Source organism: Betta splendens, chromosome 17 (assembly GCF_900634795.4).
Source record: "Betta splendens chromosome 17, fBetSpl5.4, whole genome shotgun sequence".
NCBI classification, from domain to species: Eukaryota; Metazoa; Chordata; class Actinopteri; order Anabantiformes; family Osphronemidae; genus Betta; species Betta splendens.
In genome coordinates this window covers 6,397,886-6,417,870 of record NC_040897.2, presented here as the reverse complement: position 1 = coordinate 6,417,870, position 19,985 = coordinate 6,397,886, and the positions used below count along the sequence as shown (strand labels likewise).

At 50.7% G+C, this 19,985-nt stretch overlaps 1 protein-coding gene across 6 annotated transcripts in view; it reads left to right on the top strand.

The window, feature by feature from the left end:
* Window positions 1-19,985, top strand: part of LOC114844471 (SPRY domain-containing SOCS box protein 4-like) — a 37,064-nt gene that overhangs the window by 3,780 nt on the left and 13,299 nt on the right. For 4 of the 6 annotated variants that reach the window (XR_005896892.2, XM_029131856.3, XM_055503633.1 and 1 more), the window contains exon 2: window positions 17,657-18,552. Coding sequence is in view for 5 of the 6 variants with exons in the window: in XM_029131856.3 (XP_028987689.1) it covers window positions 17,820-18,552 (733 nt within the window). In the remaining variant the exon portion in view is untranslated. Of the gene's footprint in view, window positions 1-7,269; window positions 7,553-12,759; window positions 13,233-17,656; window positions 18,553-19,985 lie in introns of those variants that run through there. The other 2 variants (XM_029131858.3, XM_029131857.3) reach the window with 2 other exon arrangements.

The following is a 19,985-nucleotide window of genomic DNA, read 5'->3' as shown; positions in this document are numbered from 1 at the left end:
CGCATTCGCATCCGCATTCGCATTCGCATTCGCGCCGAGACCTGATGCGATATTAAATCTGTCCTCGGGCTTTGAAGGCGACGGATCCAATAGACTCACCCGCCTCCTTCCTTTAGCAGCACCACCAACGTGAGACAGAGAAACCAGTCAAATGGTTTAATATGTTGTAGAATTGGGGCAAGAACAATAAATAAATACACTAAATGAACATTTTATGCACTTTTAGGATCACAAAATCAAATGTAGACTCACTGATTGAACCCACCTCTCAGCCACTTTTAATACGAAGCAGTAAAACAGCAAAAAACCAAAGGGAACCTGGCCGCGGGTGAACATGAGCCTGTGCTGTGTGCCTGCGTCCCTGTTTTCTAGTGGCTCCAGTGCCAGCGAGAGGAAAACCAGAATCCAGTCGAAGGCGTCACTCCACTTATTTATTCTCAACCTCCCCCAACACGCTGACATAAGAACAGGGACAACAGTAATCGGATCCGTACCCCACGTCTCCGCTCCAGCATCAGCAAGTCCTGGAAACGGAACACCACTGTTTCCTAGTACGTGTGTTTGCTGCGGTCTTCAGAAACTTTTGCAACTGTATATGAGCTGTAAACAGAGAGTAACCCTCTTTCTCTGGGCCTCCAGGAGCTGCCTAACATGTAATTATTGATATTAGAGTAGCATTAGCGCTCATCCAGGAGCCTCATTAGAACAGCAGCCTCGGAATAGAGCTCAGAAGAAACATCAAAGCACGGGATCTGTGGTGTTAAACGTCGGGCCGTCCGCATCCAGATGTGAAGTAGCTGATAATACGATCCCCCATCGTTTCCCATCACAACACCAGCGAGACTCGTATGATTCGTTGGGCCTCGTCTCATCTCGCTCTGCTGGAATCTTCACATGCCTTTGAGCTGAGGCGCTGTTGGACGGCACACTTTGAACAGACCAAAACCCTCACCCGTGTGTTCATGTGTGCTCTAAAATAGATGAATGCTTCTGCCGAACACACCTGCATCAGCCAAATTAGATCCATCAGTTCTCGGCCGAGCCCTCGTGTCAGCGCTAGCGCGGTTCTGGTTTTTCGCCCGGCTCCACTTTGCAGATTCTCCGGGCCAAATGGGAATAAACTGAGAGAATCTGTTTTTGAAGTCATCACAGAAACATGGACCGCCATAACAGATTATTGATTCTGGCTCCGTGGGCCTGTTGAAACCGAGCGTCCACAGCTCGGAGGAGAATCGCTCCCGCAGCATCCCAGCTCTGTCTCTCCACCCACCTATAGCAGCGTGGCATCATCTGCATTCATTGAAGTCGATAATTATGTATATCTGTTTGTTTTCATGCATATTCATACACCAAGTGAAGCCTGCATATTGAATTAGGCAACTTTTAATTTTGGAAATGCAAGAAATTGTAAGAGGAAATATTGAAACTGTTCTGCAGCAAGAAAAGTGATGCAAAACTGCTTTTAACTAGAACTTGAGTTTCAGTTTTCAGTGTCTTTGTAGCTAAAAGCCTAATGTGTCGTTATTATTAGCTAACACTTTGGACATCCTACAATTAAACGAAAGGCAAGGGCATTTCTTCTTTGCCTCCCACTCTGTCCCTTTTTCCTCTTTGTCTCGTTCCATCTATTTTCCAACCGTAATTACAGAGCTCATAAAAGCGTTTAGAGTCTCATGAATATTTAGACCTTGGAGGAAAAGTGTCTGGGGAGACCCATGTGTGGCTGGTCTGCCCTAATTATGGAGATAGGCTTCCACACGCACCGCTCAAATGAGAGGGGAAGGCCTCGCCATGATCAAAAAGCTCCCAATTTAGAAAAAGTTAATAGAGGCTTAAACAAAGGTGGAAATATCCTGAAGAAATGGAGCACAGGCACAGGCACACGCACACACACCCACACATACACACACACACAACAGCAGGGAGACAATAATAGCACATCTGGTTGTGGGTCGCAGCATCTGCTCCCTATTGTTTAATACTGAGCTGATGATGGACTTGAGCATGACAGATTAGTCAAGGGAACTGTGTGTGTGTGTGTGTGTGTGTGTGTGTGTGTGTGTGTGTGTGTGTGTGTGTGTGTGTGTGTGTGTGTGTGTGTGTGTGTGTGTGTGATGAACCCAGCTGTGACTCTATGATGGATATGGATGAGACAAATAGATTCAGGAGGGGGAAGCCATACTTTTTCTTTGGAGGGGAAGTAGAGAGATCTCTGCAGAGGCGCGAAACGCTTCGACCTGAACGCAGGACAGAGGCACAGGAAGCAGGAAATGAGGTCGATGGGAAGCAATAAGAGGCCGATGAGGGATGAAAGGTAGCGAGCGGATGGGGGGACGGGGGAGAAACAAGCGAGTGGAAGGGAAAGAACACAGGCAAGAAGGAAACTTAAAAGAGTCCTTGGGGTTTGGAGCCAGAAGGAGGTCAGTATTGTAATGAGACGCGTCTGACAGGAAGGATGAAGGCGAGAGAAACAGAGAGGCGAGAAAGGTGCAAGTGACTGTGGGAGAAAGACGGACTGACCCAAACAGAGGAGGAGGAGGAGAAACTAGGAGGAGGCGCGGACGGTGACGAGTTTATCCGTTCATTCCCAGAATAGAAGATGCTGTGATATAAATGATTCACCGCTGCTGCCAGGTGTATGTGCGGCGGTTTATGAATTCATAATGCTGACACACTGTCGCTGAACTGATATCAAAAGTTTCAAACGGTCCCTTAGGCTGCAGGAGCGGCTGGTTAAGCTCAGCTAGGGGGTCAGTACTGTACATGAAACCAGCGCATCAGTATCACATCCACGCCTCGTGTACGTCACTATACATCATGCAGTGTCTCCTACATGTGCTTCCTCTCTGATCCGGTCCAGAGACGTGACCCGGTCCAGTCACCACGACGTTCACGTCGTTTTGCTTCACTGGTGCCGCCAAGAAGTCGAGTGCTGGATTCCACGCTAACACAAAAACAGGGCGAGAGCATCATCGTGCAACAGATTGCGACGCAATAATGAGTTTATCTCGATCGTCTTGTTTTCATAATGGTTCGAAGCCAACGTGGTGATTGGAAATTAAAATTCAATTGGCTTAGTTTTCCATTGCGTGCTTCACAGTGAATCTCATTACTTTGATAGATGAATCACATCGTATACCTCGGTTGTACAGCAGTGATTCTGTTTAACTGCTTCTGTAAGTGTGGACGCACTGTATGTGTTTTATGCTCCAATGCTGCACACGGCAGACAGAGGTGCTGATCTCGGCATTTTGACACCGTCTTCAACCGACTTCGCACCCGTCGGCCTTGACACTGCATGCGTGATTGACTGCGGCCTCTGCCCCAGCGGCGACCTTTTGACCTCTAATAGGCCATTGATTCGTGCGCTGCCATCTTCTCTTTTTTCAAGCTGTCGCTGTGTGCGCTTCGGAAAGATTTTCCAATGCGTAGGCGAACGTATGGAAAACACGAGACTCTGCAGGATGCAGAGATTGTGTAGACGCAGTTTAGCTGCTGCCTCGGCTTAATTTCCCCAATGCGTTGATCCTTGAAACATTTGAAAGATAAGTTTGTTTTTTTTTTACATTTTATTTTATTTCACACACCGCTGCTCAACCAATAGCCCAAAAAGTATGACCCACAACATTTAATTAGCTCTACAGTTCAATATATAATAATAATTAGGCCTAAGTGCCCTATCAAGAAGAACAAGTCAAACACCATGACCTCAAGAGTGATTTTATTTGATAAACATTTGAGATGATTAAGCACCAATATTTATATGTATATTTTGCCCCAAATGTTAATGAATAATAGCCTTTTTCAAGGTAATATGATCAAATCTAATTACATTTTAAAGCCACTTATCCTTTTCTTTGAAGTAGAGTCTTGACTGGCTTGTTCACATGTGGAATATCCCTTTATATAATTGTAGCATTGACAAATAAAGATTAAATCCTGATGACATCGCCACTAAAGGCTTTGATAACCGTCTCATCGGCCTATGACGCCTGCGACTGTGGAGCTCTGCCGTCCAGACGGCCGCGGGCGTTCGCGGTGGCGACGGGCTTTCATCCGACCACTTCACAGCCTCCGGAGCGGGTGCCGTGCAGACGGTGGCGCTCGCACACGCACGAGTGTGAGACTCGGCGGCACACAAACACACGTGTCAGCACCACTTAAAGCCGACCGCGGTCTGACGAGCCGTGTCACCAGTCTGAGACGAGTGCAGTCCACTCTGCGGGCGAGCGAGCGAGCGAGCGAGCGAGCGAGGGAGAATTGCTAAGCAGCCAGTAATCACTTAATCACATAATGACAATCACTGTTTATCAGCCACCTCCACGCCGTCACAGCACTGGACAGGCTTATAATGTCATTCAGCAGCTGTGCTATGAATATTTATGTGTGCGTGTGTGTAGGTCCCAGTGGAGGGCAGGAAAAAGCAGAGGTTCTGCTGTATTTTACACAATTATTACATATTGTGCATCTATGCTGTGCTACATACATGGGCCTCCTACTACAGGCAGATCTCTTACCATCATGGAAAGCTCTGAAACAATAGATATTGACTGTTAACACAGCAATCGGTCAGGCTCTAGTTCAGAGTGTGGCGACAGGCAGTAATAGATTTAATAGTCGCACGCGGTGGTTGATCTGCGCGACTGAAACGCAGCATTGTCAGATTCTAATGCTGATGAAGAGGAATCCTTCCGCCGCCGCCGCATCGTTTGGTTTTATGTAGAGTTTCCTCGTCTGGTGCGTTCGTACTGTGGGTTCGAAATGATCCCCCTCCTCCTGCGTTATTAACTGTGACACGCGATTCAGCGTGTGGCGGCTTCGCTTTGGATTCACATAGAAGTATTTCCAGCGCGATCCTATGTTCATTCACTGTTCGTTTAGGAGGAAACGGGAGGACGCACCTCCTGTGGGGTTTCTGTACGCGCCGCTAATGCACCTGTCAGCCTTTAACAACGCACCAGGCTTGATTTTAACATGAGTTCATTGGAGCCTTGGAACAACACTGGAGCGGCCGCTGCTGAGTAAAACACAGGTTTGTTTGTGTAGGAACGCAGTAAAAAAAAAGAGAAAGAAGAAGAAGTATCCTGCCGCTCGCCTGGTGAAACTTTGAGGGCGTCGCATGTGTGAAACTAGGAGACGGAGAGGGCGGCAGGTTCACATGACGGAGCACTTCCCCCTCTTATAATTTATTTATTTAGTCCTTTTTGTGTTTCATTAGCAGAGAAGTGGGTCAGACACAGTGGGGAGAGCGCGTGTGTGTGTGTGTGTGTGTGTGTGTGTGTGTGTGTGTGTGTGTGTGTGTGTGTGTGTGTGTGTGTGTGTGTGTGTGTGTGTGTGTGTGTGTGTGTGTGTGTGTGTGTTTCGGGGCAGATGTTTGCTACAGTGACGACTGTTGAGACGGACGGACGGACGAGGCTCCAGATCACTTGGCAGATGCAGGATGTGAGACATGGAGACGCACATGTGGTCCAGCTGTTCGCCGTCTCCGCCGCCCAACAGGTGTTTGCGCTCACGTGGCAGATGGCGGCGCGCTGCGATGCGGCGTGATTAAACGGCGCCGCTCGGCTCCGGGGCTCCTCAGCGCCGGCTGGCTTATCTGCATCTGTGGGACATTTGACCGGTCGCCTTGAATTAGTCAAAGAAACAGGAGGTGGCTGTGAAAGCAGAGAGTCTGTATTGTGTGTCTGCATCACAATGCGTCGGCGTGAGCAAACTGTTTTGATGAGTCATCACGACGGAATCACACTCTGATTGCTTTTGTTCTTAATCGTTTTATCTGATATTAAACTGAAGACTTGAAGAGTTTTGAACTGTCTTTTTGAAAAATAGCTTAGCCCGTATTTTATGTGGACCAGTGAACTGCAGTGGTTTGACATGGTGGAGCATTTTGCGCTTGAGGGGAGGATATTGTCCAATATTCCTCATGCAGTGTCTGTGGAGATATTTTTACTCTCTGCCACCACATAATCGAAAAATCCCTAGTGTACTATATCTCTTTTATACAGGAGAGTGGCCCCAGGGAAATATTTGGTCCTGTCAAGAGGGAAGGGAGATGGAGCGATGAGGGGAGAAGAGATATGGAAAGGATGGACGCAGATGATAAGAAGCTCATTATTCTGTTCCTATATTTGGCTCCGTATCTCCCTCTTATTCTCTCTGTGGCGGCGGAGACATCCACAGTTTAGTCCCACATCTCGCTGAATTCTGTCTCTGGATGTGTGTCTCCTGGTACTTCTGCCGTCGTCATGGCAACCTTAGATCGTCTGGCATGCCGGGCTACTTTATGTAGGGGTGGACGTATAATGAGTGGAGGTCCTTTGTTTTCAGGAGATATTCATCGGTTTGACCTTTCACCTCGCAGCGGCGCGGAGCAGCTTGGATCTGTGAGGCTCCGTCGCTTCATGATGAGTTTTACGCCTTTCTCTCATTGCAACAAGCTCTTGATTTGCTGGGACGGCTCTGTTTAGATTTGCATGTCAGCCATTTTAAACACTTTTATGCAGCTGTCATCCAGACCTCACCTGTCTATTAGTCCGTTATTATAACATATGGCCTTTTAGCCCAACGTCAGCTTCAGGATCTCCCATAATGCAACTTAGTAGCATCCTTTAAAATCCGTACCACAAGAATTATTCTATCACTGAGGGTCACCTTGGACACTCAGCCCTTATCACTTGTACATTTAAATACTTGTGGGTAATGTTCCAATGCCTGACGATGCCCAGTGTATTTGATTCTAGCAGCATGTGTTGATTACATTTCCATTGTAGCCCATCAGGTGAGTAGAGTAGAGTGAGACAGCGTTTAACATTTTCAAGGATGCATTTTGTGTAAAAGATTTTCTCTTCCTTTTAGCATAAAAATCAGTTGATTCATGAAGGTGGGTTGAGGGGCATGACGAGGTCATTATATCTGACTGCAAGAGCTTTTGAAATGCACCTTCTTCATCACAATCTCTCAGTATATTGGACTTGGAAGCCCTGAGAATCACCATCTAAATTAAAGTGTTTACTCCAAAAACAAATCCATGTGAATATGTTTGTAAATGTTTGTAGAACAAATACAAAGAAAGAGGAAGAACATATTGTAAACATCAGCTGTCAGACAGGTTTTGACATGTAAATAAATAAAATAATAATATCAATATCTATTCAGTATTACATTTTTAACTTTACAGTTGCCACAATTTCCATCCAGTTTTCATATACAGTATAGTTCATGGTGAATAACACTTATGACACACATCACCTCTTTGTCATGACCTTTTAGATCACTGGTTGAGGTGCAGTGTTGGCTAGTAGTGGACTGACAGACGCACAGAGTGTCACCTGCAGGGAGCTGCTAATCTCAGCGTAAAGCAGATTACCTGCAGCCCGGCTCCCTCTCGTTCCGTCTGGAGGAAACAGACCTGCAATAAGCCGCTGGCCGCGCCGACCCCCGCGCCGCGCTGACCCCTGACCCCCGCGCCGCTCGCCATCACTCGACCCGGCGCTGAACTCCCCCACTCGTCTTGAACTCATCTTTCGTCTCCTCCACCTGCTGCTGGTACAAGGTCTGTTTGTGTGGCTGGTCTTCCTCTGGTCTGCGTTGTGTATGTAACCAGGATCTGAGGCAAATGGCTCAAACAACCCAGTAATATATACATGAATGATACACAAAATGCATCTGGTTCAAGTATTTATTATGGTTGAAGGCCATGACACTGCTCAGCCGCCGCTTGCTTCAGACAGCCCACTCCCTGGAACTTCAGGGAGTTGGATTAATAGCAGCGTCCTGACGCCCAGTGATGATATGCAGCCTCTGGACAGTCTGACATTCCCTCTGTTTTTGCGGATGAGGACTACGGCCGCCTTCATGTGCTGCTTTACATTAGGAAACTAACAGCGTGTCTGTATTGAAGGCAAAGCATAAATCCTCCTTGACAGCAGCTCTGGTGCTGTGCACGTGGCATTCAGGGACACTACACAGCGTAGGTCGTCTGTGTTTTCAAAAGCACTCTGAGCACACCTCACCCTGACAGCTGACCCCACACCTAGAAAAGACTTTTGTCTGCTTTGTCTTACTACTATGACCAAACTATTTTCATTTCATAATTACCACTTGGTTTATTAGCAAAAAGCCAAAACAGGAACTCAAACCTATTTAATTCCAACTGTAGAGTAAATCAAAAACATATGGTGAAGCTCACCTTATTCGAGGCTCTCGTTATGACAGGTCCCCACCTCTTTTTGATTCAGGAGACAGGATTTCAAGAGCGTGTGTGGGGATGGGTGAGCGTTACGGCAGCGAGAACGGACGCTGGGCTGATGTGGGTAAAGGCCAACACTGATAAGTCAGCGTCCAGGCTGCTTTATTGACGGATGGGAAACCGACCTGTTTGTTTGACCTTTCACCTTTGACTGGCCTGAACACATAATGGATTTCACAAGTACAATAGACTCTCTGTAGCAAATCCCTGTTGCTTGTTCCTAGGAAGTAAATTCAGGAACAAAGTCTGTGCTGTGCAGCTCCACAGAAGTGAATGAAAGAGACGAGGCTGTTGGACATTTCCAGGTTAAGGATCAGAACCCGCTTCTATGATGCCTCAGTTCTCAGGACGCGCACCAGCTGGAGCCTCTCGCTACGTGGTGCCTTCACAAGACACAAGATAAGGAAATCCATTCTGCGATTACAGCGCGATAGCGACCGATACGCCCTCAAGTCTGTGTGCATAGGGCAGATCATTTATCAGTGACTCCACGCTTCACCTCAGTGTTTTTCTATCTGCTCATCTGTCTGCGTGGCTGCTGAACTGGGTCGTGGATTTTGTAACAGTGGTCGATTCAGCAGAAAAAAAGGACTGCAAACATCTCGCGCAGATTTTTTTTTTTCTTTCGCAGCTGTTTCTGCGAACAAACACTGTCTAACTGTGTCAGACCCAGACACACAGGCTCACAGACGTGTCATCAGGCGACCATTGTGGGGAGGTTGTTCTGAACTTATCTGTGTGGTGAGATCCCAGTTTCTGTCTCACTTTCACAGTGGTTGCACCATGGTGCAACGAAACCGGATAGAAAGTCTATAAGACAGTATTTTATTGTCTGAACACAGTGGAGCCGTAAGATGACACTTGGCATGGGGAGGAATATTTGTTGCAATACCATGATTGTCCACTAGGACTAGAAGTGGCTACAGCTTCTTATCTCCTGCTATGACCTGAGCACGGCCTTAATAAAAAACGCTTGTGAAAGACGAATAACTTGTGTGCTGCCCCCTGCTGGACAACGGTATCATGGCTTTGTTTACTGTCTTGTAGCCTTTAACGTCTTCCTCATTAAGCCAGTGGCTGTTGCAGAATGTTAACCCGGACGTTGTTGTCTATGTTTTTGCGACAAACCGCTTTTAAGTGGCGATCTTAAATCACTTGAGATTCTCTGCGCATGCCGTCGCATCCCATTTTATCGAAGGATTCGGCCTTTAGCGGACAATTAATTGACAGACGATACGGCGCTGTAATGAGAGCGTGCAATCAGAGTTTGTGTGCTCAGCCGCGCTGCGTTCGTGTGTGCGTTTTAATGATTCAGGGTCTCTGTGGGACGCGGCGAGGGGCAGCGGCGGCGGACGCAGGCCAGCAGATGCTGGAGCAAAAGGGCGGTGGGAGGCAGACGGGGGCGAGGAGTGAGGAGATAAGGCTTTTTGGGGAGATAAATGGTGGGAGGGAAGGGGGAGGCAGGGGAGGCGCTGGACCGGCAGATAAATGAGCAGACGCGTGGGAGAAAACAAAGGGAGGGAGGGAGGAAGGTGAGGAGACAGGCCGCTGGGCAGCCAAAAGAGTGAGGGAGAGCCCGATTCAGCAGAAACGAACGGCACGGAGGAAAGCTATTCTGGGAAAATATGGATAAATGTTCAGAAAGATGATGTGGCGTAAACGGGAAACGCAGAAAAACATATTCGAACAAGTTCTTAGTACAGGATGAGTGAGAGTGTGAGTCAGTAGGAGATGTTTACTGTGATGTAGCAGGACGTGGAGAGGGTGTGTTTTATTCACGGGGGGGGGGTGCAAACAGCAGATCGCTGTCTGTCCCTCCCGCTGCCTCCATTTGCCGCCATTGATCGTGCAGCCGGGCTGAATTAATGCCTACCTGCTGGACGGCGTCTGGAGGGATGCGTGTGAACGGGCGAGGGCTGCGAGGGGGCGTCGTTTTTGTCTCCCTGTGAATGCGGGGGGGAGCGTACGTCCGCCGGTGCCTTGAAGTTATAGGGAACCGCTCAGAAGTGTCTGGACACAGTGGATGCAGTAGGTGCAGTCTCTCATAGACGCCTTGTCTGTGTTTGTTCCAATAAATTAAAGTTGTGGGCAAATCACTGACCCCTGTGCTCGGCCTCTCCTGCCATCTGCACACAGTAACCCCACCGTCTGCAATTAAACGTGCACAGGCTGCTCCTCTTTGCTGCCCGGCTCCGCCCCTCCTGCCCTCCCCCTGCACTTTCCTCCCCCCTCCTCATCTGTCCGTCCATCCACCGGCCCCTCCCTCTCAGTCGATCCTTATCCCCTGGGCCATGTGGACAGTTGGATGGCTTTGTGTTTGACACGTGTGTTGGCAGGAGGCCACACACACACACACACACACACACACACACACACACACACACACACACACGCACACACACACTCCTCCATTCGTATTGTCAGTAAGCTGCTCAGCTGTGAGGCCTCCAGCCCTATTTCTGAGTGTAGGGGGTGAGGACAGGGCCCCTATTGTCCTCCATATTAACTCACACACGCACTCACACATGTGCCAAGGCCCCATGAGGTCCCTTAAGTGTGAATGTGCCTCGAGGCAGAAAATCAGGGGGCAATTTACAGCAGGGTCCAACAATGAGGATGGGGGGATGTTCTGCAGACTCAGGCCCCAGTTCCAAGCCTTGTGTCGAACTGCGTCTTTTGGTTCAGATTTCAGGGTTAAAAAGTGAGTGCGAATTCACTTAGCAGCTGAATTACTGAAACGGAAATGTCCAGGAGTTTGTTAAGTGTTGAGGCGTGCTGACGGAGGACATTTACATAAAACACTTTTGATGCCGGACACCACAATCAACTGTGATTATGATGCAAAGCCCCCGAAGTTAAAACCCGGAAAAGCGTGTCGGGGGCTTAGTCTGTGGGATTCTGCTTCACATGGACGTTAAAGTCCAAATTAGGTTATTTTTGTTTTGTGGTTCCGACATTTGTGTTCCCACTCAGACGCCTATGACAGAGTATATACAGTAAAGTAAATAAGTAAATTAGTCGTATTTAACACAATGCGAGAGTGAAATGTTGCTGTTTCGCTGGAATCTGACCGGTCCCTTACTAACTGAGGACAGCATTTCCAGGTTGTCTCATTATAAGTCTTCACTTCCTCAAGCTTGTTTACGGCTCGGAAAGAAAACCACATACTTCGTCTTAATGGAGTAAATGAATGGATTTCTGCCGCACGTACAGTAATGTAGGCTCCAATCTGCTGTAGAAGTGAAGGGATTACAGCAATTAGGTTCCAGTAAACAAGCCAGACTTTGCACTGTGTTTGCTCTAAATTAAAAAATGAACACATTAGACACCGCTTCATAGAAAACAAAGGGATCTGAGAATGATTGACGTCACTGCAGTGGAACCTAAGACCTTTAAAGTCACAGCAGCCCCTCCCTGCCTCATACCTGTGTGTATTATGTTAAGCCTGCAGCGACCACAACCACTGACCTACATCAGCCTCCTGCAGTAACGAGCCAGTTACAGTGTGTGTGTGTGTGTGTGTGTGTGTGTGTGTGTGTGTGTATGTGTGTGTGTGTGTTGTAATACGTCTAACCCAGATGTCTGATCCAGAGCTCAACGTTTGCTTGTGTCTAAACGAGGCCAAATGAACGAACCTCCCTAGTTTTTCGGTTTCATTTGATCGCGATGCCGACGTGATGTCATGACACGGTTAGAGTTTAGCTCCCTGGTGGTCGCGGTGGTCCTGGGAAAAGGAAGTCCGTGCAGGAAGTGAGCTGGCCGGGCCTCGGCCCGACCCGCCGCCGTGCACGTGCTCCGCTGGGAGCTGAAAAGGCGTTTAGCGGCGTCTCAGCAGAGCATTAACGTGTGGGCTGAGCGTAAGAAAAGGTTCCATCAGTGAAAGACTGGGAAGCATCAGCTTTCCTCAGCGTTAAGTACCTTCTGAATGCTCCTCACTTCCCTTCCCAGACTTTGTGAATGAGTGATGCCGCTGCGGGAAAAGGCTGATAAATGAAGTGAGTCATCACCTCGGGGCCAAGTTCCACAGTAAAGCGCAGATGTGGGCTGAAACGCGAGCGATGACAGGAAGGAACAGAGCAATGGATCAGCAGGTCAGACGCTGGATGTGTTCAGTGTGTCTGTGAACGTGACGTAGCCGCGGGTCAGAACGTCCTCCGCCGTAGGAAAGGACACCGCTCCAACTCAGAGCCTTTACTCTCGTACTCACGCGAGGTGCATTTACGTTCACGCCTCACCTTGACGCTCTGGATGTGCACGTGCTCGGCTTGTGGCGAGTAAACGGCACGTGTAGGCGTGCGTGTGCTGCACATGTGAACGCCGGTCTGCTCTGTGGAGGGGGTGAGTCGCGTGGGGGAGGGGGGGGGGGGGGTGAGCCGGGTGTTTCTCAGCTGCCTGGTTGCTGTTGGTAACCTTGCTTGATGAGATCAGAGGGGATCGGCTTTCAGCCCTTTATGTCTCGTGCTCTCTCTCTCTCTCTCTCTCTCTCTCTCTCTCTCTCTCTCTCTCTCTTTTTCTCTGAAGTGGAACTGAAACTAGAGTGGCTCCATTTGCGGCCGCAGTTGACGGCGGGTGCGACGCGGCCGCCTTGGATACCCACTTTGTAGAGTCGGCCCGTGCGGGAGGAAGGCGGCCATAGCCTCGGGACAGATCAGGTCCGGGGAGGAAAAAGAGGGAGGGCACTGGGGGAAGGGGGAGGAGAGGCGCTCTCTCTCTCTCGCTCGCTCTCTCGCTCGCCCTCGCTGGTGGCTGGGCTCCTTCCTCCCGTCTGCTCGCCTCTCTCGCTGCCGGCATCTGGCTGAAGGACTCCTCCCGCCCGTCGTCCGGACGCGAGCTCAGACCCGGGGCTGAGCAGGAACACGAGAGGGGACTCGCTGCCAGCGCCTCCACCCGTGGGGGGGGGCTCCCGCATCGTGCCGCTGCTTTCTCAGACCGCTCGTACTTGGAGGAGACAAAATAGCTGCAGAGAAGCCTGTGGAAAGTAGCCGTGAGTACTATTAGTCTCTCATTGTGTTTACGTTGGACCAGACCTTGTCTTCCCTCCTGGTGGATTCCACCACCTCCTCCCCCTCCTCTTGCTCTTTAAATGCCGGGGGTCCGGGGGCCCCAGCCGGCCGCCAGGCTGGGATGCCCTGCTTTCGCCCGGTAGCGATGGAGAGCTGAGAGTTGCGGGATAAGCCAGCCCCACTCCAACACAATAATAGGATAGACCCTGTCTCCTATATTTAAACACGCTGACTGTCCACACGTTACAAACACACCTAATCTGACGTCTCACCCTGTGTGGCCCTCTGTAGCTGCTGTCAGTGGTGGTGTTTCGTGTGTGGGGTCTCTCTGGGGGGTGGGGGGGGGCTCTCCTTTCTGACTCTATCTTCTGTCCTCCGGCTCGCAACCTCAGCCATTCTCCGTATTCTCGCCCACTTTCTCATTTCATTCAGAGCTTCACCTCCTCTGCTGCTTTTTGTTCGTATCACTTTAGAGCGTTACTCCTTTTAGGTGCTGTTGTTAATTTCCTTCCTGTCTTTTTCTCTCTTTCTGTGGTTTTTGCCTGAGACCATTGGGGTATTTTCTCAGTATCATACCGTGTGTGTGTGTGTGTGTGTGTGTGTGTGTGTGTGTGTGTGTGTGTGTGTGTGTGTGTGTGTGTGTGTGTGTGCGTGCGTGCGTGTGTGTGTGCGTGCGTGCGCGTGTGCGTGTGCGTGTGCGTGTGTGTGTGTGTGGTTGTACTTTTTTTTTTTTTGCTGTGAAATGTTCTGGTACTGCACCCTATGTTCCACTTTGCACAGAGCAATTTTGGAGAACACCGTGGGAATAGAGACAAGTGCCACAATCATAAAACGTTTGAGTGCCTCAGTGTGTGTGTGTGTCCAAGAACCGAGGCTACAATTACATCTGTTACCTGTATGAATGTCTTGGTTTAATTGTGAGGAAAAGGCTCTTCTCAAGTGACAAGCGGCTGAAGTGTCATCTTATCCGTATCTTTGCTGTAGAACTCACCGTCTATTTACTGATTTTTAAACATTTGGAATCATCTCACAGACTGTTGGATGTTTCGTAGTGGTGAGGCTTAAAAATGCTGCCACCAAACCTTTTAATGTACTGCTCCTCTGGCTTTAAGCTCAACAACAACCTCTGAGCCAGTGAGACTGAAAACATACAACAAATCCAAGTGCAGTTTCTTTCAGATGGCGTTTCATAATGCGGGAGTTTTAAAAAAATGTCTGAGTTGAGTTCAGCGCGTGTGGGAGCGACGTGTGTCATCACGCTCGCTTGTGAAAGCGGCTCGGAGGATGAATGAGTGAGGCGGCAGCACTGCGTCATGTTCATCTGCCGCTGAGAGCGTCACGTCCACCGGGGAGGCGTCCGTGCAGACGTGCTCCATCACTGGAGACGTGAGAGAAACCCAGAAGCATCAGATGAGGAAGTGATCCGTGTTCGAACACGTTCCTGTTTCCAGCGCCCAAAGACATGGGAGGCGTTTGTTTAGTTTCAGTTCCTAAAAGTGATGTTTTGTGTTTACAGTATTAGCAGGGAATTTTTCAAGAGAGGAGAACGATTCATCTGGGAATTGGTTTGAGTTGCTTTATGAACAGTTCAGACTGAGATGGAAGAATAAAACAAGGGATTCAAGGGAGGGATTCAGCTGAAAGTATAAAAGTGATGCATTGTGGGAAGCAGCATCCGTCGACTTAGAAAGCTCATTTATTTCTTCCACAGTCGATTCGGTGTGTGTGTGTGTGTGTGTGTGTGTGTGTGTGTGTGTGTGTGTGTGTGTGTGTGTGTGCGTGCCGCTGTCGCCGGTTGCCCTTGAGTTGCAGACCAAGCTAGCGCTCGCACGCTGGGCCGCCATTGATCAGCGGCGTGAGAGGCGCTCGGCGGCAGCACTGAGACCCTTCAGACCGACGTCAGGACCGAAACAAATGCAATCAAAGTGGAGAAATCTCCTCTCCAGCTGCCTGAAGCGTCCGCAGACGTCTGCCGGGCGCCCCACGACGCGCAGAGCGCCCGGTCTGCAGCGTCTCAGCGTGTTTTGACATCCTGTTAGGAGCCAGACGCCACAGTTTATGTCTGCCTGTGGCATCGTCAGCATCCAGGGATTCCCTAAGTAGGAACGAATGTCAGCGATGCGGGGGGGCACTGTTTGATCCGTTGCTACGAGCAGCGACGGTCCAGAGCAGCTCCCTGCACCGAACACTGGAAGAGGTGACCGCTCCGAGTCACAGGAACGAGGCAGAGTCGCTGTAATGTGGCAGGACAGCTGGAGTTCAGGCGAGGCCGGCGTGGTTTAACGGCAGTTACGTAACGGTGGGGATGAAGCGAGAGGCCTGAGCTCAGAGCCGTGTTTGTGTGTGTGTGTGTGTGTGTGTGTGTGTGTGTGTGTGTGTGTGTGTGTGTGTGTGTGTGTGTGTGTGTGTGTGTGTGTGTGTGTGTGTGTGTGTGTCTGTGTGTGTTCTCTGATCTGCCGGTCAGGCTTGACCTGACTTGAACCTGAGTTCACACATGGCGCGGGGAGGTTTCGCCGCTGTACATTTTGGGGAACGCTCTTATTATCCAGGGTCACGTTTAAAGTATTCATCAGCGCGTTTTACATCAGCCCATTGTTTCCACGTGCGTCATTAGCGGAGCTGCTTCAGCTGCGGCCGTGTTCGCAGGTGGCCCAGCGCAGACAATGGCGAGCGCAGGAGCAGAAAGGCTGAATGACTGTAGTTATTAGCGCTTCCTTTGTGGGTCCCCGGGGACTCCCGGGTCACCGGGTGGCCCGGCTTGACCCAGTCACACACAAAGGAGAAGACCCACACTTCACATGAAATGCCGCACAACAAAAACTAACTGCCACTGTTGATTATTTAGTTGTTAGTAATAGAGTAAAAGCTCTTTTACATTTTATCAGTTAATAAAGAAGGAGATGAGATATAAGATTAGACATTAGTGACAGTAATCATATGTTTTATGCTCTTCCTACCCAGCTGAAGGTACAGATGAGATGAGTGTGGAAAGTCCTAAATGAATCCTCTCTAGATGATATAATAGATGAAGGGCGATGCAAGCGGGGAGGGAAGGTAAACAACAGATGGCAGAAGCATGTTGTCGCTCCTCGTTGCAACAGACGCCGCGCCGGTTCCGCCATCAGCCCCTCGAAGGGTTACTATGCAACGGTGAGGGCCGCGAGACGGGGAGGTCAGAGGTCAAGCACCTCCTCCATGACAGGCCGTATTGGCAGATTGTCATTCGCATGGCGGGCCAAACACACACACGCACGCACACACACACACACACTGCGGGTCTCGTACAGTGTTGAGTCGTTCTTCTCTGCCCGTCCTTCATCAGCCGAGGCAGCAGCCTGCGTCTCTGTCCGAACCCTCTCACGCTGAGGAGCGAATCGAGCGGCGGCGCACGTCGGCTGCCGTGACCTCACTCGCGTCAAGAGAGACGAGGAGATGTGAGAAAAAGGCGATGAATTTCACACAGGGCTGTTCTGTGACCTCGCCGAGTGGCGTGGGGGTTAAGTGGTGGTGCAGAGCGGTGGAGACGTCGTCTGTCAGATAAAAAGGCCACAACAGACCTTTACCTCTGCTGGCTCTGCTCTTAGTGCAGCTTGTGGCCTGTGTGTCTCCCGGAGGCTCGGTCTGTGTTGTTTTAGAGCTTTGAGAGGAGAATGGGCCGTCTGGGTTCACACGTGGCTGGCTGTGTTGTGGCTTGCGGTGGGTGAGCTACAGACGAGCGGCGGCTTCGCGAGAAGCGCTTCGTCATCCGCTTCCCTGTCTGCCCGAGGTGCGACTGATTTCAATCGCGTTTCTCGCTCCTGCAAACAGGAAGCGCCGGCTGCCGTTCCTGGAAGAGACGGTTACGTCAGCCGAGCCGCGCGGAGGCCTGTGCCGAGCTCTGCAGCCAGCTGTGAGGGTATCAGAAATAACCATTTTAAGAATTAACAGAGCACAACATCTGTGTGTGTGGAAATACCACATCACACCTTGATGCAATCGTGGAAATTAAATTCTAAGACTGAAACTGCAGCATCGATGACCTGCTACGGGTGAAGTGGAGCTCACAGAAGCGAGTCGACGTGAACCAGCACCTTGTGCTTCACTTCCCCCCTGCTGTGCTGTTATTTCTGTAAACTCGGGCGCCGCTCATTAAAACGACATTAACCCAAACGAGCGCCGTATTCGTACCCGCGCGTTCCTCGGCGCTGGCGCGGCTTCGTCGGGAGGATGCGGGATGAGCCGGAGGAAATGTGCATGCGTGCGCGCTCCCCATCCTGCTCTTTGTTTATTTTTATCGGCAACTAAGCCACTGAAAATCTGTGAGGCGGGAAGCGCCGCCAACACTCGGCGTCGGCAATCCCGGTTCGTCTCCGGTTCCCTCGAAAGCGCCTTCTAACCGTCTTCCCTCTGGTCTCTCTCCCGTCAGGAGCGGCCGTTCCGTCTTCCCGAGGACCGTTTGTGGGGTGTTAGAAGCCGCAGCTCCGCCGCATTGATGAGGTAGCGTCCGGCTCCACGCAGCGCGGCAGCCACCTGCACCGACACCCCCCCCCCCCCCCCCTCCCTCCTCCCGTCCGGCCGCCACCGCAGCCATGGGCCAGAAGATCTCCGGCGGCATCAAATCCGTGGACGGCCGCGGGGAGAGCGGCGGCTCTCCGTCCTACCGGCCCCTGGCCCAGCGGCGGCAGCACCCGGAGCTCCGGGGCCCGGACTTCTCCAAGCCCCCCCGGCTGGACCTCCTGCTGGACATGCCGTGCGCCGGGCTGGAGGCCCAGCTCCGGCACAGCTGGAATCCCGACGACCGCTCCCTAAACATCTTCATCAAAGACGAGGACAAGCTGACGTTCCACCGCCACCCGGTCGCCCAGAGCACCGACTGCATCCGGGGCCGCGTGGGCTACACGCGGGGGCTCCACGTGTGGAGGATCCACTGGCCCTCGCGGCAGCGGGGCACGCACGCCGTCGTGGGCGTGGCCACCTCCGAGGCGCCGCTGCACTCCGTGGGCTACACGGCGCTGGTGGGCTCGGACGCCGAGTCCTGGGGCTGGGACTTGGGGCGGAACCGGCTCTACCACGACAGCAAGAACCGGGCCCAGAGCTCGATTCCGTTTTACCCCTGCTTCCTGGAGCCGGAGGAGACGTTCACGCTGCCGGACTCGCTGCTGGTGATTCTGGACATGGACGAAGGGACGCTGAGCTTCATGGTGGACGGGCAGTACCTGGGGGTGGCGTTCAGGGGCCTGAAGGGCAAGAAGCTCTATCCCATCGTCAGCGCCGTGTGGGGACATTGTGAGATCACCATGAAGTACATCAACGGCCTGGACCGTAAGTATTCAACACACAGCTTATTATGACGTGTACCAGCTCATTCTTCCCACACGTTTACAGCTGTGCTAACGTCTGAAGTGTCTTATGTAACCTGTGATCTCACTGATGATGCCTTTACTTACTCCCGCCTCTTCTGCAAAATGCAAGAGCGGTGGTGACATTGGGAGGGCCCGCCTCAGTTCCTCTACTGGAAAGCTGCTTTTGGCTTATTAGCTCATCGCGTGTCATCGTCTCAAGACTGTGGTCACCTTTTTTTTTTTTTGTAAATAGTCATTCACTTTAAAGCAACACAGCAAAACTTTCTTTCGTTCAGATACAACATTGTTCTGCTGAACTTTGAGAAATAATAATGGACATCAGCAGGAATGAAAAGATAATAGTTGCCTCCTGACTGACCTCTGCTCTGAGTTGAGTACATTATTAGACTCTAACAGCCACATTATGAGGTTAATGCTTTCCTCTCTCCTTTGAAGCGTCCCTCATTTCACCTCGTGTTACTGACAGTTGTGGACCGAGTGCCTGAGGTAATTCATTCTCATACGAAGCTCGTGGCACATTCAGACACAAACTGTCTGTGGTTGAAGTTTGTTCTGGACTACGCGGCTGCACCGCGTCGTGCTGCAGAGCTGCTTCAGCGAGACGTCGCTGTTACGGGGGGAGTTCAGGGAGAGTGTGTGTGTGTGTGTGTGTGTGTGTGTGTGTGTGTGTGTGTGTGTGTGTGTGTGTGTGTGGAGAGAAAAGACAGGCTTGCGCCTCATCCGCAGTCTAAGCAGTGGCTCTTTGAACAGCCCGCTAGACGAGCTCTCGCACACGTAATGGAGGACATCTGCAGTAAACACAGTGACACATACCTGCAGGAAGGGAAAGTGTGTTATGCTAACAGTCTTCGGATCTGAGCCCGGGGGAGGAAGGGGGGGGGCGCACTCCATTCGCAGAACCCCACAGCTCCTATTTGATGTCACAACAGGGTGTGTTTTCGTCTTTGGGCTCAGCACAAAGTAGCCGGCGCCTCATCCCGGTTTTAAATTGGATGAGTTGGTCTTAAATCTGTAACCGGCCGATGAGACTATGAGTCTGAATGAAAACAAAGAAAATACAATTTCATAAGCTGTGGTTCGAGGCCCCCCTGACTGGATGTCTGATGTCTAGTCATCTCCGACAGTCGGGCTTAGCCCAAACTACATACTTTGGCTGTCGAAGGCACTTGGCCTCAGCCGTTTCCCATTTATGGAGCCATCTGCCGGATTTCACGGCTGGTCCATGTGACAGGCCACCTAGGAGAATATGGATAATATTGAGCCTGTTCAGAGCCTTCACTGCCTCACACGTCGGCTTCACACTGTGAAATGAGGGTTGACTGTTGAAAATGCGCAAAGCTCCAAGCGAAAGGGGAGAGTGATGCCTGAAAGGCGCCTCCTGGTAGGTAGACG